Below are 22203 nucleotides of genomic sequence, written 5' to 3' on the forward strand. Positions count from 1 at the left end.
ACTTGAATAGAATATTAAATTGTAGTATTTTTATAAGGGGTCATATCACATTTTGTTCGTCCCCATGAGGGGTGCAAATCCAGTCCATGTGTCACAGCGTTGTAATGCAATATGTGTAATAGGCATTTTTATGACCTTGATCCCTTGTGATAATTAGTTTCCTGCAAGAATGAGGACTTGAAAACCATGGCTTCGATGTCTTCCTAGTACTAATTACTCTTTATATTAATAGCCTTTGTAATCTTATATTCAAAGCTCATATTTTTCATTCGATACTTCTTTTATATTTTGGTTTTGTGAGCCTCAATTGGTCAATTCGAACCGCGTCTCTGTCCAATCACAACTCCTCATCACGCCGCTACTCAGCGTCGTTCCCTGTACCTCCTTGTTGACCCCGAAAGGTACAAAAAATGCTCACGAGCAGTGTCTCTCAACGCAGTCAGTAGGGTAGTCAAAGGAGGCACCTTCCATCTCAATTGAGCTAACGTTAACCGTGCTTCTGAGAGCATCTAACTAATGTTGTTATCGAAAAATCCATGCTTTGCAATTGATTGGTGAGAATACTTCAAATAGTAGTCAATGATTGGCTCCTGTATTTCGGACTTCACCGATTTGCCGTCTCGCGGTAAAAATAGGCCGTTTCCGGTCGCACCGTTGGGGTTGCCAAAACTGCATATTTGACCTCAAAAACGGTAAAATAGCGTTTACCGTCGCACCATTGGGGATGCCCTAAGCTTGTAGTGGAACACGTAAATCCGGCGCAATCGCCGCCAAGAAAGCGTCGACATGGCCTACTTTCGTGCATGATGTGCTGCAACATTTCGCTTAAAATACTTGAATAATGTAGCACATAGTATTTCGTTTGATCTGAATACAACACCAGTTCTGTATTCATGTGAATTACTACGTATTAATAGTACTACGTAATTGCATTTGGTGGATTCAGACTTTGGAATCTGGTATTCATATACGTATACCTGGTAGTGTTACCGTTACATATTACTCCAGTACTTAGAAGTATAACTTAGTTGATTGAATTAGACCAGGTTTGGGGGTGAAGGTAGAGGTCCCACGAAATTAAATGGAGGTGGTCGAAATATATCGGTGGTCAGGTGAAATATACTGCAAGCTAACGTTAATTAATACTAGTACATAGTACTCGGAGTACAGCGGTACTAGGTAACGTTACTACGTAAGCTAAACTTACTACCACAGTAAGTTAACTTACTACTACCTCATTGGATCGGAGGGAGTACAGTACGGTACAGTACAGTACTCGTTAGGCCACCGTGTAATATACTAAGGTAACGCATCGAATTCTCGGACACTTTTTGACGCAAATTTTCAATTCCATCTCATACAAAAAGTAAGAAGAATTGAGAAACATAGAAAACATAACGTTATCTGGAAAATATAATTCACTGTCAAGATCTGTTTTTCGAGCGACGAATTGCACAAAATGACCTATGCGATACAAATGATGGGACCTGCATAAAGTCATAAAGCTCGTCATGATCTTCAAAATGAATAGCCTCATCGGATGAATGGGTGACGGGTTATGGCACTCAGATATTAATAGTAACCCATGCTGGCTGGGAATTACATGAATCACCTTGTTAGTTGGCGTCTCAAACTGAACTACCGGTAGTAAGTCGTCCCACACTGTACATTGTAATCACAGCAATTATGTTGAATTCTCTAAGCAGCCGAGAGTATACATGTAACTCTACTTGACAGTGAATCGAGACTCTCAATTAACTTAACGTAGATGGCCAGTTTATGGTGCACGGGACAGTTTAAGATGCACTCAAATTGGCCAATGGAATAGCTTGATTATTTGGAATAGCCAATCCAATCACTAGAAAAATAAAATCGCCAAAAAATAAGCAAAGCCCGCATACATATTTTAAGCTTAAACCGTGCACTATAAACTGTCCCTCCTATTTTGCCTTGACAAATCGAGTAAATGAACGTAAGCTGAAGTCCATTTACGCCGATTAAATAACCAGAAGAATGCCCAACCTTTCGGCTTCATGCAGCACTTTTCAGAATTGAAATCCCGTTCCTAAGAGACGAGTAAGCTGCATTCTACGACGAGGTCTCTTTCAAGTGCACCATAAATTGGCCATCTACGTTACTAGTATAAGTATTTTGCGACTCCTTACATTTGTAGAGTTTATTTTGTTGCCGATGTTTACTTCCAAGTCATAACCATCCAAATCAAAAGTTTTGGAGAATTAACCGTATAAATGAGTATACTTTCACAATTTGTAGCATGATCTTTCCTGCAACGTTTTGTCGACATGCGCTTGTCATTTTCAAAAACCCATGGTCCGAAACTACAAATCGACGTGGAACTTTTCCGATGTTGCTGCCACGGAAGAGCACTTCCGCGCCATGCTCACGGCGGACGAAGCGTCGCCCGACAATCTGTGCCTCCAGACCCAGATCGCCCGGACATTGGGTCTCCGCAATCGCTTCGACGAAGCGCACGCCGCCTTGGACAACGTCGACGCAGTCGTCATGCAACTTGCGACCACTGTCGATGCGATTGAAGTCAAGGTCCGTTCGCATCTGGAACGTGGTCGTGTCTACCGGTCGTCCCAACGTGCCGCGGAGGCCCGTCCCCATTTCCTCGCAGCCACGGACTTGGCCGTATCCGCGCAACTTGACGAGTTGGCCGTGGACGCCATGCACATGGTGGCCCTTGTGTTCGACGACCCCACCGAGTCTCTAGCATGGAGCGAGAAGGCGCTTGCCCTCGCGTTGACGTCGGAGGACCCCGCCGCGCGCAATTGGGATGCGTCCCTTGCCAACAACATCGGGTGGACATACCATGACGCAGGGGACTTTGACCAGGCAATGGTCTATTTCCGAACGGCATTGGCGGCCCGGGAACGCTTAGGAGACCCCAAGCCTATCCATGTTGGCAAGTGGATGATTGCGCGCACCCACCGATCGCTCCATCAACACGCGGAAGCGCTGGCGATTCTGCATGTGTTGGACGACGCCGGCAACGAAGATGGGTACGTGTCGGAAGAGCTGGCCGAGAACTACGAGGCGCTGAACCAACACGACACTGCCAGGCCCTACTTTCATCGAGCGTGGACTAAGTTGAAGGACGACTCGGCTGTGGACGCCGCGCGGTTGCAGCGATTGCAAACGCTTTCCCAAGCATGAAATGATCGCACTGTCGTGGGATTGATTGTTGTAGCCTTGAATTGGCAATACACAGATACTACTGTACGTAGTAGATATACTGATATATATATATATTATAGAGATAGAAATCCTGATATAATAATATTATATTACGTATAACGCCGCTAAATTAAATAACCTTTACGATGGTACATCACAACGAAATTTCGTTAATTTTTATAAAATCACCCAATCGACATGTGCAAAATCAACCTAATTTTATTCGGGTGATTCATATTTAGCATTTTAACATGAATGATTTACAGCCTCAACATGCAGGTAAAATATCGTGTATAGTAAGTAGTACAGTGGTCGAAATTTGGTTGACATAGCTAGCGGTAGAACGCCCACAGATCATTGCACGAGGTCGTCCATATATAATACAGTGCTGGCAATAAGTTTAGGACCACCTAGAAATTGGACAGGTTAGCACACTCAAGTAGTTAATCTCTGAATTTACAGACATTCTAGCAATACCAAGGTCACTTGCAAACCATCTTGATATTTCTTGCAACTTGGCGCCAAGTGCTCATCACCCCATGCTGAAAAAACGTCATTTCACAAAAAACCACATGGCAATAAGTATAAAACCACCCTGTCATTTTTGAGATTCTTGGCGTTTTTTAGCACTAAAAACTCGTTTTATATGCTCCTCTTGGTAAGTTAAACTGATTCCCGCCTTTCCTTGATTTCAAAACATCATCGTTACATGCCAGCGGGACCCAAGCTCACGGAGGAAGAACAGGGCATGATTTTGGCCCTGAACGACGTCGGCAAAGGCCAAAGAGAGATAGAACGACTTATAGGTCGCTCTCGAAGTGCTATTGCTTTGTTCTTAAGCAACCCAGTGGCCTACAATACCAACAAGCGTAGTGGACGGCCACCAAAAGTAACTGCAAACGACGTGCGCCGCCTCCTTCGAACTGCTTCCAACTCCTTCTTGAGCTCACGCGATCTTGTTGACGAGTGCCAGCTGACCATAAACGCCAGGCGTGCACGTCAATTGCTTAACAAGTCAAAGCACCTCAAGTTTATCAAGGCGATGGCGTCGCCAACCCTCGCGGAACAGCATAAGAAGGCCCGTCAATTGTGGGCTTGTGAAAAGGTCAACTGGGGTGACCGTGATTGGGTCAACGTCGTCTTTAGTGACGAAAAGAAATTTAATCTTGATGGCCCTGACGGCCTTAAGTATTATTGGCACGATCTACGCAAGGAGAAAACAATTTGTTTCAAGCGGCAATCAGGTGGTGGCAGCGTCATGGTGTGGGGTGCTTTTAGCGCCAAGGGAAAGACAACTCTGGCCATATTGGAGGGCACTCAAGATAGCGCTGCGTTCGTGGAGACGTTGTCGGACCACCTGTTCCCCTACATCGACTACCATTTTGGCCGCGAGTGCATTTTCCAACAAGACAATGCCTCTATTCATAGATCCAAGGAGACCAAGGAATTCTTGAAGGCGCACAACGTACGCGTTATGGAGTGGCCAGCGAAGTCCCCGGACTTAAATCCCATTGAAAACATGTGGGGTGTCCTTGCACGTGCTGTCTACGCACACGGACGTCAATTTACGTCCAAATGGACCTCATTGCTGCCATTTTGAAAGCGTGGGATGAGATTGGGCAAGACCTGATTGAAAAGCTGTTGCGGTCGATGCAGAAGCGTTGTATCAGTGTCTTGGAACTCAAGGGGGGTAAAACAAAGTATTGATAGCTATTTTGATGGTAATCGATATGCAATAATGCTTTTTTCATGTGGTGGTGTTATACTTATTGCCAGCCAAAAAAATCTGATCTTATCATAGCGTGATATTGGATGATAGAATGGACATATTTGTTATTCTTACCAGCCTAAATTTCGTATTAAATCACTTGAACAATGTCGTGGAATCGTGTTATCGCATGGTGCTAATGTAACCGACACATTTTGGGGTGGTCTTAAACTTATTGCCAGCACTGTATATATATATATCATATCTCTATATCATATATTGTGATTTCGCATTAAAACGTTTAAAATTCGGGCGGTTTGTCGATTCAATATTGAATCAAGCTGGAGTTCTGATTGGCTGATTCTACTTGTCCTTTATGTAAGACGAGCCAATCAAATCCACTCAAAATTGGATTATTAGCCAATCGCGTCGATTCTTGATTCCGCGGCGAGATTACTCGATTCGACGGGGTCTGGAAATTTGTACCAAATCCACTATATAATATATATATATAGTCTCAAAGCTGGCCAAAAACTTTGCATTATCGTAAGAGTATCCCCTGTTCAACCCTGAAAGCAAACGTAGAGGACGCAAGAAGGCGTAATCTAGAGATTCGCATGCAACGACCTGACGATCTTGACCACCTCCGACGCGCACCCGCGATGGATGGTATGTCCACTGCCGCCGTGTCCGTAGTTGTGAATTACCCACGCCTTATTCCTCCGCTTCGGATCCAACTCGACGCGCGTGCCCCGAGAAGTTGCAGGTCGAAGGCCTGCTTTCGCATGCAGAACCTTGCTGTCGCTGATCTCGGGCATGAGGACGGCCGCGCGGGCCAATATGGCGGCGATGTCGGCGTCGCTGTTGGCCGTGCTCCAGTTGCCGACTTGGGCCGTGCCCCCCACGATGACTTCGCCGCCCGCGCGACGAGGGAGGATGTACGTGTACTGACCATGCGATTCCACACACATAAAGCGCTTGATGCTTGGGTTGAACACCTAATGCAACTGTTAGAATGGACGAACGGTCGAGTGAGCGAGGACATGTGACCTTGATCACTTGCCCTCGAACCGGGTACACGGAAGTATCGCCGGCTAGCTTTCCCGCGCCAAGACCTACAGAAACATATGCGAGATGTGAACACGAGAGTTGGAGAGATGGAAGACGGCATGTACATCGTACCGGTGCAGTTGACGACAATGTCGGCGTCGAGGTCGTCCAGAGTGGAGACATGGCGGGTTTCAAATGTACCCCCGCGGGATTTGATGTCGTGTGTGATCCATGGCATGAGAACACTACGGTCGAAGGAATAGAGTTGATCGATGGTGGCGATGATGAAATGAGATATAGATGACGGAGGCATACATACCCTGGGTGAATCATGACCGAAGTATACGTCATGCCAAAGGGCTTGTCGTACGGTGGGTGCTGCAGCGCCTCTTCCCGCGTTAGAAATCGAAAGTTCTCGACCGAATGCGCCCAATACGGATGCGAGTCCGTGGGCGAGTCGGACAATTCCATTCCTGGTGTGCATTGAATGCCAACGACAGTCGAACCGTGTCGCTCTACCAGGCCCCGCAACCACAACATCGTTTCATGACTCCATTGACTGTGGGAGAGGAGCACGGTATGAGATACTATTCAATGATGACGACTTGGCGCGACGTACTCCATCGTGTGATCCGAAGTCGCGCCGGCAAACACAGGCCGCCACAACGCCCCAGCTGTATGGGAGGTCGTGTCGTCCAACTTGTCTGCCACTACCGTGACATCACTGTACCCATGTTCCAGCAGTGCCAATGCCGTCGAGAGCCCAACGATGCCGCCGCCCACGACCACAACCTTCATCAAGGAAATGCCAAAATGACAACTCAGAATAACGTTTGCATTCCATATGTGTCCGGATAAATTGGTGCAACAAATCCGGATAACCAAACTCATTTTTCAGAACTTTACAGCTTGGCCGTTAGAGACTGAGCGATCTTGACGACGTCGGCGGCGCACCCGCGGTGGATGGTGTGTCCACTGCCGCCATGTCCGTAGTTGTGGATGACCCAGGCTCCATTGGCAGTCCGCTTAGGGTCCAATTCCACCCGCGTTCCCCGGGACGTGGACGGTCGGAGGCCGGCCTTCGTGTGCAGCACGCGACTTTCCTTGACCGCTGGCACAAGGTCGGCACATCGCGCGAGTATTTGCTTCACGTCGTCTTCGTCGCAGGCGGTGCTCCAGTTGTGGGCTTGGACGGTACCGCCCAAGATGACTTCTCCCCCGGGCCGCGGCAATATGTACGTGTAATGGCCTCCGCTTTCGACAAGGAAAAAGTGCGTGATCAATGGATTGAACACCTGTTGGGAATAAACAGAGTAAAATATCAATCCCCGAAATATTTGTCCACATTCGCAAAATAATGAAAAATATATCGAAGAGATAGCTCACTTTGATAACTTGGCCGCGCACAGGGTACACGGTCGCGTCGTTGACGAGCTTGCCGGCTCCCAAACCTACATCAACACGCGACCGGTCAAGTCACTCATGCCGTTCCAGGGACCTGGTTGACTCACCTGAGCAATTGACAATGATGTCGCTCCCTTCGTTATGAAGGTCGTCCAACGAGGAAAGGTGCCGCGTCTCAAAGGTACCGCCTCTCGCCTGAATTTGCTTGGTAATCCACGCCATGAATACCCTATGTTACCAGCATATTGAGGATGATGAAGTTATGCATGCTGTAGATAGATAGTACCCAGAATGGATCATCAGCGACGTGTACTCGAATCCGTAGGCCTTGCCATACTTGTTCGCTTCGTCTGGCGAGAGGAATCGAAATCCGTCGACGGAATGAGCCCAATAGGGATGTGTTGTCGTCGGCACATCGTGGAGTTCAGTGCCGGGGGTTTTCTGAACACCCACGACCGTACTTCCATGCGCATCCAAAAGTCCTTGCAGCCACACTATCGTCTCATGGCCCCAGGCACTAATACATTCACAAGACGGGTTATACACCTTCCTTCACGCATTGATAGGCATACGTACTCCATGATTCGTTCTGGTGTCGCGGCGTTGGAGAACGGACGCCACACGGCACCTGCTGTGTGGGATGTCGTGTCGTCAAAGTTGTCTGCGACGATCTTCACATGTCGGAAGCCTTGTTCCAGGAGCAAGAGCGCCGTGGAAAGGCCGACGATACCACCTCCCACGACCACAACCCGCATGTTGAAGAATCTGCACTTGTCGTTCTTGTATCAAGTATCAAGTGCGAACCTGTTGTTTTACAGGAACATCACTCTCATATGAGAGTGAATTGGTTCTATTTATCTTTATGTTGAATTATATTGTAAGAGAATAACAATATATCGCACGGCAGAGGTTGTTCCATCCGATGACACTATGACGAACTACTCCATGGAGGTTGCGCTGATGATGCTCCTGGTTTGCAAGAAGGAGTTAGATATCAACGGCCAATCCTCAACGATACTATCGCTATCGCACGTCAGTACAAGACTTGTAACGGTAAAAGTTATTGATACTAAGCGTACTTGAAGCACGAAATCCAACTTGAGGTGCTGTCTACTACTGAAGTAGTATGCATGACAAGAGTGGACGGACTTGCACTCGAATGATGGACAATACAGTACGTACTGCCCTTGCTTCATCAGCTCATGGTTTGATATGATGTGCTAGTAGTACTATTCATAATATATATCCTCGTATTAATAGTAGTACTGTAGGTAGGACTACTAGTAGTAGTAGTAGTAACAAGGCTCACAAGGTTGTTTTACTTGTTACTACACTGGTATTAATAGTCTTCGGCAGAAGTTAGGAGAGTAGTGTATCCTGCTCTCTTAAATACATACAAGAAACAAGTTCTTTTTAAATATGAACTCTCTCTCGCACCTGCTACTTCAACTTCAAGTGACCACCAATTCACAATCTGTGTTACTGGTAGTAGTTACTACAGCGTAACTAACTAATAGAACCCCTATCTCCTCTTGTGGGAAGGGTCGGCCCCGCCTCCATCATCATCTGATAGCCAAGTAGCTGTACATGTCGTGCGTCATTCTCGTGAGAATCCTCCCAGTCACAGCGTCTCAGGACTGTCAAGTTTGACTTGCCAGAATTCGATCTTAACGTTGAACTTGAGCAACATACGGTCGTTCAATACGGCACGACAAGCTTCAACACGGCATACTTTGCCTAGTTGAAGGCCTTGGGGCGGTTGAATTCGGCATAAAGCCAGAACCGAAACGCCGGTTTGGGTCGATCTGCAGTAAGATCTTTGCATTGTTCGATTGACCAAGTGCACGCCATAACGAATCACACGATGCAGTTGCGGTGGCATGCGCTGGAAGGAGACCATCATGACGACGACGATATGCTCTTTCCAGACCAGGACAGCTTCCACTTCTACGAGGACACCCTCCCGTCTGGCGCGTTCTACAAATGTCATCGTTCCGCTTCGCGGCCAGCACGTCAAGTCCTTGCGATCCCTGAGCTGTTCCGCGTCATCACTACGTTTCAGCGCGGACTCGACATCGAGTTGGCGCCGATTTGCCGATCCTGGCGAAAACAGCTCGAGTATTGCCAAGCGCCATACTTATTGCAAGTGCTTCATTTGAATACCGTCGAGAACCAGCGGTTGCTTCAACGACTGTTGCATGTTCGCCCCGATATGTTCACATGCGACGTGATGGATCTGGTTGCGCGCTCTGGCCACTTGGACATGCTCCAGTACCTCCACGAGCACGGCGCGACCTGCTCGACGGACGCCATGGACTGGGCCGCGGAGCAGGGACATTTAGACGTCGTTCGATTTCTCCACTTTAACCGCACGGAAGGATGCACACGCGCTGCCATGGACGACGCCGCGAAGCACGGGCACCTCCATGTAGTGCAGTTCCTTCACGACCATCGCTCCGAAGGCGCGACATTCTACGCGATGGACAGCGCCGCGATCAACAACCACCTGCATGTCGTCGAGTTCCTGCACAAGAATCGAGCAGAGGGATGTTCGAAGTACGGCATGGATCGCGTGGCGCTCGAAGGACACATAGACATGCTTAAGTTTCTGCATGTGCATCGCCGCGAAGGGTGCACCGCGAAGGCACTGGATTGGGCGGCACAGCAAGGACATCTCGCCATTGTGAAGTTTCTCCACAGCATGCGGACCGAAGGCGCGACGCCCGATGCGTTGACGTGGGCGGCCGAGAATGGACATTTCGAAGTTGTGCAGTTTTTAGCCACCCACCGACGCGAAGGGCATCGGGTCCATGCGATTCAAAATGCCGTAACGAACGGACACGCCGCCATCGCGCGGTATCTGCGAAAGAGTCGGCAGAAACAATGCCAGTGTGTCATTAGTTAGGATATTTAACAAACCGAATCAAAATTAACGTTATTCAACCATCAACGTATTGTATTGTCCTTTTACCCAAAATGTGACTTTTGTGCTGAAAATCGCCAAATCTATCGATCGATTCATTGTTACTAAGTACTGAATTTTGTATGTAAAAAGTTGTCCTGTAGTGATTTTGTATCACACTAAATGACGTCACACACTATTTAAACGTTGGTGATGTTTCCTGCAATCTGATTGGCTCAACTCTTCTGTCGATTCTTGTGTACATTTGGTTGTGTCGATTCATTCTCCATGTCGCTCCAGTTTAGAATAAACACAGTACAATATTGGGTTTGTAAAGGTAAGCTTATTTCAAGACGCAACGTTTCGATTGTTATCCGGACAATGCCAAAATATATAATGCCACGGATATTACAGCACGTACATGTGCCAGTGAAGTCGCGGCGGCGGCATCTGCTCGGCCTCCTGTCTTCCGACCCGAGCACACCATCGCGTTCCAGCATCGTCGTCTACTTCCACGGCTTTCCCGACCTGTCCGTGCACCCAGATACGTCGGTAACTCCGGCGTTTGCCAGCCGCTTCCCGAGAAAGCTGAACGAGCTCCTGCCTCTTTCGTTTGACCTGCTCTGTGTCAACTTTTCAGGGCTCCCAGGCTCCGATCATGATGTACCCTACCGAAGCAAACTACTAAGCCATGAGGTGGACGATGCCGATGCTATCATTGCGTTCTGCGAGCACGAGTTACGGATGCGGCATGTTCACATAGTTGGCCTCTCCACGGGGGCGATCCTGGCGTCGCTTGTGCGGAATCATGTCGTGCACACTTCACTCCGGTCCATTTCTGTAGTCGCAGGCATCGCAGACACGACGGAAGGCGTGCACTTGGATTTCTCCATCGATCAACAAGCCCAAGCTCAAACCGACGGCTTCTGCCTCACTCCGTTCTACTGGCCACCCAATTGGCCACTCCCTCCTGACGCTGTCGACGTGGACAGTTCTACGGGAAAGCTTTGGCGCCCGCTAGATCATGGATACCTTGCGGACATGGTGGCATTGGATATTGGGGTGAGCGTTGGCCTAGGAAAAGTCCCATTCCTTGTCATCCACGGCGATCACGACAAGAGCATCCCGTGGCAGCAGGGAGAGGCTTTGTTCTCCGCTGCCGCCCACCCCAAGGAATGGCTCTTGATCAAGGGGGCGAACCACCTCTTGACGAATGCGAAGCATGTGAAGAAAGCTGTGGCCGAGATACAAGCGCACATGCTCGCGTCGGAAGCGGCGGCGGCATAACTCCATTTGATAGAATGGTCAACGTAGTCACGTTAGCATGAATTGCTGTGATAGATTGTTGTGTACTTTGCTGCCTGTGGATCGACTCATCAAGTCAATCGAAAAACATTAAGTTTCCGAGGTTTTGTTGATCCTATCCAGATATACAGTAAGCTTAGTATGGATTTTGCTTACTTCGAAGTAAGCACGTTTTACTGAAAATATAGATACGTTAAACGCAGTACTAAGATATGACTCTGAGTTTTTACATTTCCGGACGGTACATGCTAACGTTAGTAGTATTAATAGTACGTAGTACTACTAATAGTAAATTATTCACCAAACTTGATTTCTTGAGTGAGAAATTCCGAGCGCGTCGTTATTGAAAACCGATCAATCGGTTTCCGTTATTGTTGGCGACAAGGGCTAGTTGAGGTATTTTACCAAGTGTACTACGTAGATAGAACCTCTCGGATGATTCAAATGGTACTTTGACGCAGATACCGCTGGCCATTTGCTGGCATCCGAGAAAGGATATACTCACAGATAGTCTCGAGATTGACAAATATATGTGGGCGACATTACACTTCAACCTCAGGTATACAAACTCCATGTATGATTACCCCAAGGGGAGTTAGATTTATTCTGGCTTGTGCTTGAGTCGAATCTTGTCCATCCACGACAGTTGCTTCAACGTGACCTAAGCACACACATACATACACTAATTCAGTTTGTACATCCCCCATGATACTTATCGCATGTTTCGTCCCGTACCTTTCCATTCACAGCATGCACGAAGATGCGTTCGGGTTGTCCCTCCGCAGGTTGGACCGCCTCGGCGGCGGCGCTCGTGGTGAAGAATGACGTGGACATGGCCGACGCCTTGGCGCCACTCAAGTTGATCTTACCCGATCCATTCTTCGATGCCACGTGTCCCCCTTGGTCTTCCAGCCGCGGCCGCAACTCCCCTGACGCCATCACATACTCGTCGTCCAGCTGGTCGACTTCGAGTCCACTTCCATCAAACGCGCACCCGTTCGTGTCCACGGAACTTCCATGCAGTTCCACGGCCACTTTGAGCGCCGGCGCCACCGACACGTTTGCATTTCCGCCGCAGACCACGCGGTTAGATGCTTCTTCAGTCGACTGCACTGCGTCAAAATGCACGTCCACATTGCAGCTGTCGCCCGTGTCCTCGACAAACAAGCTGCCGCTGACGCTGCCCACGTGAATCTCGGTCGTGCCTGTCCACTGCTCCATTAGGGTCGACTACTACTAGTAGTACTACTACTAGTACCGTCGCTGCGAATGTCCAATGCGCCGTGGACGTTGCCGACGGTGAGCGTGCCCGTGGCGGCACTCTGAATCGTGGCCAAGTTCGTGTACAACGCCCCAAACGATGAGTTGAGTGGCTCTGCAACGCTCTTGGACAATGTGATCTCGGCTCGCTTGGCCATGACCTTTTTGCAGTCAATATGCTTGGCGGACAGCGTCACAGACTCTCCTTCGACGAGCGTATGGATCGCGATGGTTCCGTCGTTGGACACAAGGCGTACATTCGTCCCGCGGAGCTTGTCGGCGGAAATGTTGCCGCGGTTCAACGCAATCGTGACGTTGCCTTCGACTTTGTCGTGCAAAGTGGCGTTCCCGTGCACCAGTGACACGTTCAGGTCGGTTTGGGATGGCAAGTGCAGCTCCACATGCAGCGGAGTGGACGCGTTACCGACGCTGTCCAAGGCGCGAATGGCGCTGCCGTTGGGATGCGTGACAATTTGGAACGCATTCGCTTCGTCCGACGCAAGCTCAATGTCGGCAGTCAGCGACGCACGGACATGGAGGTCCACCGGTCGCGTTCCTTTGAGCTGGAACTCCTTTAACGATGCCGGGCGAGCGATAGTCACCCGGTGCAGTGTGCTGGTAGACAGCCGAGCACTACTCCATCCTGCGGCGGCTTGCGCCAGTCGTACGCTCCTGCGTCGAAGGATGATGGTGCGCCCCAACATGATTGGAATTGGGCTCCCGTGTTTGTTTGGTGAACTTCGGCCGGATAAACCTCTTCGGCCGGATAAACCTTTTTATTTGAATTCAAGATTGTCACACACCGAAATCGACCACCGTTGGCGGTATTTTAAATCTGACAAATATTTTGCTGTTATTATGGTCACGGGAACTGTTATTCAAAATCCAGAACTACTGTATGACTAAACTATATCAATTGTGGGAGGTGAGCTAAGTTTAGATTTGACAGATTGTACAGTATCGGCGCCGCGACTTATGCCGACAAACGACGAGCGGTATGCCCTGGTGATGGGCAACAGCTTCCCCGAGTTCCAGTTCAAGCCAAAGGTGCTCGACACGTTGAACTGGACTCCATCTCGGTCGATTCCTTGTGCCGATTCCGACGACGAGCGCAGTGAAGACTACCGCCCCAGGCAGGTCCACAGCTCATTGAAACCAGAGAAACCCATCATGATACATCGATCCAAATCCCCCAACCATCCATCTCGCCAAGTGAAACCAGTCGCACTGTACAGCAAACACACCAACCCGTCGCCTCTGTCCTTATCTAGAACCACAGTACACTGTCCTCACCGCATCTTTCGCTCACGTTTCAAACATGTTCATGTTGTGATGGTAGAGTTCATCACACACTGCTGCTGCTGCTGTCGTCGCGTCCAAGAGACCAAGTCGGCGGATGTCAGCCTCGTCGTCGTGGCGGTTCCCACACGGGGCCGAGTCCAAGGCCTCCGTCGAAGCCGCGCCATCTCCACCAATCCAAGTGGTATTCCACAACCAGTTGGCCAGCGATGATTTGCACGTGTTCTACACCAAACTCGGGGGGCGCAAGATCGTCGACTTCCTCGTCCGTCCTGGCAACGAATCACCCAAGCACGTATGTGGGTCAGCTCCATCTTGGTCGTCGTCTAGTGGCGTCCACTTCGTGAGCTTTCCCTTCCATGCGGCCACGATGCTATCGCCGTCCTTTGCATTTCCGGTACCGGCAACGTCGCGCCCGACGTCGGCGCTGGTCATGACGTTCTCCGTCCACCACTCGCGATTTGACACGTACGAACTGTTTGCGGTGGACCCCCGTGGCCGGCTGGCCCCCCTCAGCGTCTTGGATCACTCGTCCACCCACGACACGTTTGCCAACCATCCGTTTGTCGTGTGGTGTCGCGGCAGTGGGCGGGGGTTCTGCATCTACGCCCAGGAAGCGGCCGCGGTCGCCAAAGTCAAGTACTCGCTCGTCGTCGACGACAACGTCCCCAGCGTATCGTTCATGGCCACTTCCAAGCCAATTTGTGTTTCCGCCACTACCGCCGCCGCCTCGGTGTGCGTTTCTTTTTATCCAAGACAGTAACAAAGTCCCACGTCAGTTGGACCATTCACCACCGTCGTGCACTGTATCGCAAGATAACATATAAGTCCAACGGCATTTGGGCTGTATTCGCCGAGCACTATACTGTATCGCATGTGTTGGCGTTGAATAGTGATGTTTAACGTCTAGCAGGGAGATATGGTGTTTGCAAGAACACGTATTCCATGTGTGACAACGTTCTTGTTTCGATAGCTTATTGGTCGTTCTGGCCAAGCGCCACCGACTGCAGCATCGCACGCACACTCGCGTCGACCTTGGCCAAGCCTTCGTTGGTTGCCGTGGACACGGGAAGCATCGTCGCTAGCAGCGCTCGGTCCCTGTGTACCACCCACATGTGCAGTTTAGCCATATATATATATATATAATATATATCCGTACGAAGGAGAAATCGTAGAACGATCATACGGCACATCTATCTTGGAGACGAGGTCGATCCAGGAAGTCGCCGCCTTCTCAGGCAACTTCGCTCGGAGTTCGTCGCGCAAGGCCAATTGGACGGCCACGGACGTTCCCGAGCTGCCTGTAGGGTCGACCACAAACCCGACCGTCTAATGTCCAACAAAATGTGTTTAGTCAACACATGATTCGTAATTAAAATCGGCGCGATTCGTAATCAAAATATCGACAAATTCGAGATGTTTGTACGTACGGCTTTGGTTTTGGTCAAGATGGCGAGCGCCAGTTTTTCAATGGCGTTGCGCTGGTCGTCGGGACGAAGCAGCAGCCCCGGCGTGTCGGCTACCTGGTTCATATGGTAAGTACAGGCGGAGACTAGGACATACAGACTTGATATGAAATGCCGTGAATGAAAATGTGCCCGATGGTGACCCCTCGCGTCGTAAACGGGTAATTTGCAATCTAATAACGATATGTTTGACGACAAGATATAATTTGTGGTGTCGGGGACTACTACTACTACTACTACTACTAGTAGTAGTAGTAGTAGATTTTTGTACAACTAGAGGCACCACCTACTTCGGGATTTGCCGTCGTCAACGCCTTGACCAACGACGATTTGCCTAACAGGTACTAGTAAATATATATATATTGTGCTTTCGAGTGAAACTTCGTGTGGTGGCGTGGTTTCTCGTAGGAATTTAAATCGATTTGATTGGCTACCTCAGATGAGCTCAAAATTATTAGCCAATCAAACCCCATTTCTCAATTAAATTCAACCAATCAGATCGATTGTGGGTCGGTTTGGTCGGCGCGACTCGAATGCACCCCTCCCCAAATTTGTAACAAATCGACAATATATATATCAAAATATTTGTAGAACGATCATGACATTCGATTCAGTAAACACAGGTCGTACGTACCGACGTTGGGGCTTCCCACGAGTGCAAACAATGGTTTGTTCAAGTCGATTTCAGGCAACTTTCGCAAAGTCTACGCACCATGATATCATTCGGTACCATCATCGTCGTTAGGTACCATATGAGTAGTACTTTTGTATGTCACAGGCACAATTAGGTACCTTGGCCATTTCGGCCGTGTCGTGGAGGACTGGCGCTTGGCCATGAACGACTTCTTTCAGGGCCTACACACCCCGCACGCCATATGTCAATGTTCAAGTGGGTACATCCACGTCGGGTATGTCGTACTTACATCAAGGCATCGCGCCATGACGTCGGCTGATTCGATTTGAGTGCGCACTTGCTTGTTCTCGATTTCAAAGGATTTGCCACACTGGTGCAAAGCCGAATACACTCTGCGAAGGTGCTTGAGCTGCGATTCATACGCGCCTTGACCGAGTGTCAGCACGACCACCTCCTATATACCCGACAAGGAAGTCACGAATGCAACGCACGACGGTCACACGGATGGACGGGTATCATGCATGCGTACATGCTCAAAAGGATGCAAGCTACGAAGAGCTGGAAACTCGTTCGCTACATGTGACGTGATCGACGCCAGCTTGGCCAATTGGTAATTGATCAAACGGTCGGTTTGATTCTTTGCCCTTCGAATGGGGTCGACCATCACTTTCTCCTTCACTGTATGCCGCCAGAAGCGCATCTCAAGGATCTCGGGAGCAGTCTTCACATACGGCAGTCTACCTTCATGAGTTAGCTCGATGCTTGCATACGTATCATGGACATGTACCGCTGAAGCGCTCCGTACACGCGACCGTGCGCCATGTTGCAATATCGACGATTGGTTGGACTTTGGATAACCAATCACACTGCATTTCATAGAATTGTTTTAGCCAATCATGATATTTTTGCACTCTCAAATGGTAACCTGGTTAATATGAGCAATTATTGGTGTCACTTCAATTTTTTATTGTCGCATCTGGTAAGTGGGGTACTACAGTAGTACATTCTATATACGGTATTGGGTCGTCATACAGTATGCATGCATGGTGTGAACACCACCGACTTGCCCCTGTGGTCTTACGTCAGTACAAAGTTAGTACCGTTCTCTTTCATACTACTACAGGTCTTTTAACTGTAAATCAAGTTTTCTTTCGCTGGATAAAAATTTCGAAGTTGACTTTTGGGTTACTTATTAGTACTAACTGTAAGACACAATATTTTATTCTCAAAATATACTGGTAGTTGAGTACCACTTCGTGAAGATTTCGGTACAGTTAGTTGTACAGTCGTTACCTGTACTACTTCGAATTATTTATACTCTATTAATAGTATGAATTCAAGTAAACCTTCCCGAAGAAATTAGTAATACTTATACTCGGAGTGTAGTACATACATTTGTGGCAGCTTTCAAATGGTGTCCAATAAAGAAATGCGTTGACCAATCCATTTCGACCATTCTGAAATACTACGATTTCATTGGCGCATTTATAGCTCCAGGTGGTTCTTCAACTCCGTCCAACGGACCCATAACTTTAGCCACCTTCACCCAGCGATGCTCGACCTCAAGGAAACATCGAGCGGCGTGGTCGGCGCTATCTGCAACGTGTATTCGGGCCTGCCTTTCGACGTGGCCAAGGTGCGCCTTCAGACTACCAGCGAGTACCGCGGCCTCGTGCACTGCCTAGTCCGCACTGTACAAAACGAAGGCTTGCGGTCGCTGTGGAAAGGCGCCACGCCGGCGCTGTCAAGTGCGATCATCGAAAACTCGGTGCTATTCACCGCACACGGCGTCCTCCGTCGACTATACTTTGGCAACTCGCATACTACTACCTTGCTGGACGAAGCGCTACTCGGTAGTGCCGCCGCGGTGTTTTCCGCGACCGCGATCACGCCGGCAGAAGTAATCAAGTGCCGCCTCCAGACGTCCCATGCTTCATCCTTGGGGGTGTTTGCGTGTATCCGCGAAGTGATTGCTCAGAATGGCGTCAAGGGACTCGTCGCGGGACTGCCCGCCGTGCTGCTCCGCGACGTCCCGTTCAACTTTATCTTTTTTGGGGCATATGAACTGTACACGTCGACCTTGGTTCGCCTATGGAGCGACCACACATCTCAACCCATGTCGAGGCGAGATTTGCATCCGGTGGCAGTATTGACCTGCGGCGGGGTGGCCGGGGCTACGGGATGGAGCGTGATCTTTCCCGCCGATGTGGTCAAGTCGTACATGCAGGTGGGAAACGGTGTCACATTCCGCCGGGCGTTCGAGACGGTGTGGCGGACCCAAGGCCTGCGGGGCTTCTACCGCGGATGGAGTGCCGCCGTGCTCCGGTCGTTTCCAGCGAATGGATGCTTGTTTTTAGGCGTCGAAATGACCCACAGATTGTTTGACCATGTTGAGCAAAACGAGTGCGCGACCGTCGTCTAACGCGTACATCCAGGTTCATTCGTATTTCAAGTATGAATATTGTCGATTTGATACAAATTTGGGGAGGGGGTGCAATCGAATCGCGCCGACCAAACCGATCCACAATCGATCTGATTGGTTGAATTTCATTGATAGGGTTTTGATTGGCTATTAATTTTGAGCTCATCTGAAGTAGCCAATCAAATCGATTTAGATTCCTACGAGAAGCCACGCCACAACACAATGAAATTTCACTCGAAAGCACAATAATAGGATTTACTACTACTTACAGTACGTAGTAACAGGCTTCGGGTTAGAGTTCTTTACGTGTAAACGTTGGCCAAAACCTAATACCGGCGACACAAAATGTGAATAGTACAAACCGCCCATTATTTGATGGTCCAACGATATGCCGCCGCCTTAACGTGACCTCTCATGGATCAGTACCAATATGCGTTTTTACGTCCTTTATAGATATCTCTAAAAAAGTTAATTAAAATATTTTTAGGCCGAGTGTGGATGCCATAGAAAATTTTATGTCAAATAATATTCTGACAAATAGGAGGTGAGAAATATTAGCGAAATATATTGGAACTATTATTGCTGGAACAACATGTAGGTAAAAATTAGACTGTTGCAGTTGAAACTATTTCTGTCAGAAAACGGAAAAAATCGACGTATTATGTCACTTTACATATGTCAGATTTGATAGCCAAACACACAAACAAAAGCTGTCATTTGAAAAATTGTCATAATATTTCGGAAAAGCGGCCAAAGAGGGGTTTTCTGGCATGTTTTTGTGGCAGCCAGAGTGGCCCGTTTTAATCATTTTATTTTGATTTTTAGTTCCATATTTGGATCATGAATTATTTGACGTACTACTGTACGACTGATATGAAAAACAGAACTTCCTCAGCTCCGATTGGCCTGTAAATTAGTGAACGTGAAAGAGCATAATCTAAGCATTCTCGTCGAATTAGCCGGTGAATTAACTTCGCCGAAATGGTCATGTCAAAATTCAATACAAAAGCCAAGTAGATAATTTCCGACGACCATATTTTGGCAATACCGTGCAATCATAGGAGTTACGCCGTTACGTTACGCAGTAAAGTGGTCCAATGCGTGACGTAGTTGGCGTCGGCAATGACAAAAGGACGCATGTCGTTATTCCAGTAATGCGTTCCGCAGACCCACTAAAAGGTTACATCACCGTTTGTAAAATCAACGTCGAAATTGCAGGCGTCGGGCTATCGTTCAGCGAACTTGCTGTGCGCTGGCTCAGAACGATGGACATGAACCTGTCATTGTTCGGAACCTGGCCCACAGCAACCTCGCCGGATGATGGCTGGGCTTCTATCAGCAATGCCCATTGCTTTACTTCTGTTGGCTCTGAAAGGCCGATGAAACACACCGACCACAGTCATGTTGAACGCAGGAGAAGCGGCAATACATTCAAGATCACTCGATCATCATGAACGCTCGAGTGATCTTGAACTCATTGCCGCTTAACGGCTGGCGTTGACTATTTCGCACTGGAGCTAGTGTTCAATCGACAAAGCCATGAGCTCCAGAGCCAAACAGACGAAGTCGTATGTTGAAGATGCATGTCGGGTTCGACATAATGCTGTATCTTTTGACTTAAGGAGGAGGTGAACTTTGCAAACCCTTGGCCTGTGAGTGTGACTGGACGGACTCTTCCCAACAAGCCAACCAGTGGCACGTTGAATAAAGTTACGCCGAAGCAGCGTTCGAGCCGTGCCGGTACAACACAAGCTTGGTGGTGCAACTAGCCCCCTTGGCAGTGTTCTCTTTGGTCTTGGTCAATCGCAATCGAGTTCCCTTCTCCAGTGTCATGCATATTGGCTTGCCCAGCGTCACGTCCATGGTGAATTTTTCTTCTTGGTTCTGACGGTCATTCTTGAGGAAAGTCGCGCAAAGGAGGAGGGCGGGGTTGCCGGACGTAATGACCATCACGTAGTTGCCCGTTTCGGGCATCACAACTTCCCCAGAAACGTAGTTGAGTCCAACTGCGGGGTCGCCCCATCCCTGCGCTACCCATCGCATGTTGCGGTCGAACGTTGCATCGTAAGTCCCAAGCAAGGTCGTAATGAGTTGATCATCTGGCGGTACGATGCTTTGAGGAGGGTTGTCATCGTGTGAAGTGTTGCTCATAGCGAATTCAGGAATGAAGATGTGTGTAAAAACCCGTTGGGACGACGGAGAAATGACGTCAGGAAACATCAAGATGGTGCCAATGGCATGTCGTGTAGAGTGGCAAGGAGGATGTGTGGGCTGAATTAGATTACATGAAGTGTATAGGAGGACACACACCGCGCACACTAACGTTCGACCCGTGGATAACGAGTGCACAATGTAGTGCAGCGCTGCTGCCACAGACACCGTCGCCCCATAATCCGTGATCCCACATCGCCCCGCACATGGATTTTCTAGGCTATATGCATGATGGCTGGAGGAAGGACTGGTCTCCAGAGACAAGCAAGTACATACAACCTGCACGAACACCCCCATTCTGGTCGCAATTTGGTTGCTCACTTTGACATCAGCGCTTGGGTGCCATCGAAATGGGCCGCAAGATGTGGCCGCCGCACACCCAGGTCCAAGCGCAAGCCCAGAGGTATACGAGCTATAGGAACATGTAGATCGGATAGTGCCACAATATAGCGTCTAGCTATATATACTAAATTTACATCCCCGTCGAGCTGTCCTGCACCAAGCTCACAGGATCGAGCTGTGTCATACCGGACCACGACATGGCACGGCACGATGACAATATGGAGGTCGCCATGGAGGTATCGAGGTAAAAGGTGCGCCACGGCGCAGTAACTTTATTCAAAACGTATTGCTAGGAAGAATCTATGATGTATGGGTCACTTGTGCTGCCATTGACGATAGCATTTCCCTCAAAGTTGGCTTCGGCCTTGATCGGCGTGGACCTCAAGGCTCCATGGTGCGGAAAGTCATCCAATACTGAAATCAAGTAAAACAGTAGTCAATCAATTTAACGTTACTGTACTTGGAATGCACAAATACCCCAATCACGACCAAAGCATGACTCCTTGTCGTGCTATGATTTCGAAGTACGACGGAAATGATTCTGATTGCTCCGTTCGTTTTGAAAAGTTACTTGGAAGTGGCCTTAGAGCCTGTTCCAAGTACTTTTCAAAATGGGCATTATCCAATCAAAACGCTCCCCAACTCATTACAAAATCCATTTTTCAAAATGGGGTACATGACCCCATTTCATCCCATTTTGGGCACCTCAGCTATTTCGCCAATGACTGGCTAATAATGGATGCCCACTAGCATTCGTGTGCTCCAATGAAGCACGCCTTGACCATGACTTCACAGCTTGATCCGCGGCATGAATTGTCGGGAACTGACTTCACAGTCAATATATATCGAATCTATTTATTATCTTGTTTCGAAGGAGTGATAAAAACACAATTGTATAAAAATATAAACACAACAAACCATCCCTCGTAGATTCGATCCTTACGGTTGATGTGAGGCCAAACGCGCGCGCGTGTCGTCTCACTCTCTGGACCAAATCGA

At 48.7% G+C, this 22203-nt stretch overlaps 9 protein-coding genes across 9 annotated transcripts; 4 read left to right on the top strand and 5 right to left on the bottom strand.

Annotated features, from left to right (window-relative positions):
• The first annotated feature begins 2306 nt into the window (after positions 1-2306).
• Positions 2307-3325, top strand: H257_05401 (hypothetical protein). Its single transcript, XM_009830273.1, has one exon. It carries the CDS (start codon positions 2329-2331, stop codon positions 3178-3180), a length of 852 nt encoding a protein of 283 aa, XP_009828575.1. The 5' UTR covers positions 2307-2328; the 3' UTR covers positions 3181-3325.
• Positions 3326-5433: 2108 nt separating this feature from the next.
• Positions 5434-6773, bottom strand: H257_05402 (hypothetical protein). The gene is made up of 5 exons (XM_009830274.1): positions 6579-6773; positions 6279-6518; positions 6092-6204; positions 5960-6024; positions 5434-5907 (listed from the first exon to the last, which is right to left on the bottom strand). The coding sequence occupies exons 1-5, from the start codon at positions 6755-6757 to the stop codon at positions 5515-5517; spliced, it is 990 nt and encodes a 329-aa protein (XP_009828576.1). The 5' UTR covers positions 6758-6773; the 3' UTR covers positions 5434-5514.
• Position 6774: 1 nt separating this feature from the next.
• Positions 6775-8153, bottom strand: H257_05403 (hypothetical protein). The gene is made up of 5 exons (XM_009830275.1): positions 7940-8153; positions 7650-7880; positions 7471-7592; positions 7346-7410; positions 6775-7254 (listed from the first exon to the last, which is right to left on the bottom strand). The coding sequence occupies exons 1-5, from the start codon at positions 8116-8118 to the stop codon at positions 6862-6864; spliced, it is 990 nt and encodes a 329-aa protein (XP_009828577.1). The 5' UTR covers positions 8119-8153; the 3' UTR covers positions 6775-6861.
• A 1074-nt stretch (positions 8154-9227) lies between these two features.
• Positions 9228-11672, top strand: H257_05404 (hypothetical protein; the record flags this gene model as incomplete). The annotated part of the gene is made up of 2 exons (XM_009830276.1): positions 9228-10256; positions 10680-11672. The coding sequence occupies 2 exons, from the start codon at positions 9228-9230 to the stop codon at positions 11550-11552; spliced, it is 1902 nt and encodes a 633-aa protein (XP_009828578.1). The 3' UTR covers positions 11553-11672.
• Positions 11673-12106: 434 nt separating this feature from the next.
• H257_05405 (hypothetical protein) lies at positions 12107-13578 on the bottom strand. Its single transcript, XM_009830277.1, has 3 exons — positions 12829-13578; positions 12306-12775; positions 12107-12231 (listed from the first exon to the last, which is right to left on the bottom strand). Exons 1-3 carry the CDS (start codon positions 13532-13534, stop codon positions 12172-12174), a joined length of 1236 nt encoding a protein of 411 aa, XP_009828579.1. The 5' UTR covers positions 13535-13578; the 3' UTR covers positions 12107-12171.
• A 213-nt stretch (positions 13579-13791) lies between these two features.
• Positions 13792-15075, top strand: H257_05406 (hypothetical protein). The gene is made up of 2 exons (XM_009830278.1): positions 13792-14108; positions 14170-15075. The coding sequence occupies exons 1-2, from the start codon at positions 13806-13808 to the stop codon at positions 14890-14892; spliced, it is 1026 nt and encodes a 341-aa protein (XP_009828580.1). The 5' UTR covers positions 13792-13805; the 3' UTR covers positions 14893-15075.
• Positions 15073-17070, bottom strand: H257_05407 (hypothetical protein). The gene is made up of 10 exons (XM_009830279.1): positions 17017-17070; positions 16759-16966; positions 16519-16683; positions 16388-16450; positions 16230-16299; positions 15886-15929; positions 15697-15768; positions 15560-15652; positions 15289-15458; positions 15073-15227 (listed from the first exon to the last, which is right to left on the bottom strand). The coding sequence occupies exons 1-10, from the start codon at positions 17049-17051 to the stop codon at positions 15104-15106; spliced, it is 1044 nt and encodes a 347-aa protein (XP_009828581.1). The 5' UTR covers positions 17052-17070; the 3' UTR covers positions 15073-15103.
• A 678-nt stretch (positions 17071-17748) lies between these two features.
• On the top strand, positions 17749-18711 carry H257_05408 (hypothetical protein). The gene has a single exon (XM_009830280.1). The coding sequence runs from the start codon at positions 17782-17784 to the stop codon at positions 18649-18651; it is 870 nt and encodes a 289-aa protein (XP_009828582.1). The 5' UTR covers positions 17749-17781; the 3' UTR covers positions 18652-18711.
• Positions 18712-20361: 1650 nt separating this feature from the next.
• On the bottom strand, positions 20362-20802 carry H257_05409 (hypothetical protein; the record flags this gene model as incomplete). Its single annotated transcript, XM_009830281.1, has 1 exon — positions 20362-20802. One exon carries the CDS (start codon positions 20800-20802, stop codon positions 20362-20364), a length of 441 nt encoding a protein of 146 aa, XP_009828583.1.
• Between the last annotated feature and the right edge of the window lie 1401 nt (positions 20803-22203).

This window comes from Aphanomyces astaci, assembly GCF_000520075.1.
Source record: "Aphanomyces astaci strain APO3 unplaced genomic scaffold supercont1.10, whole genome shotgun sequence".
Lineage (NCBI taxonomy): Eukaryota > Oomycota > Saprolegniomycetes > Saprolegniales > Verrucalvaceae > Aphanomyces > Aphanomyces astaci.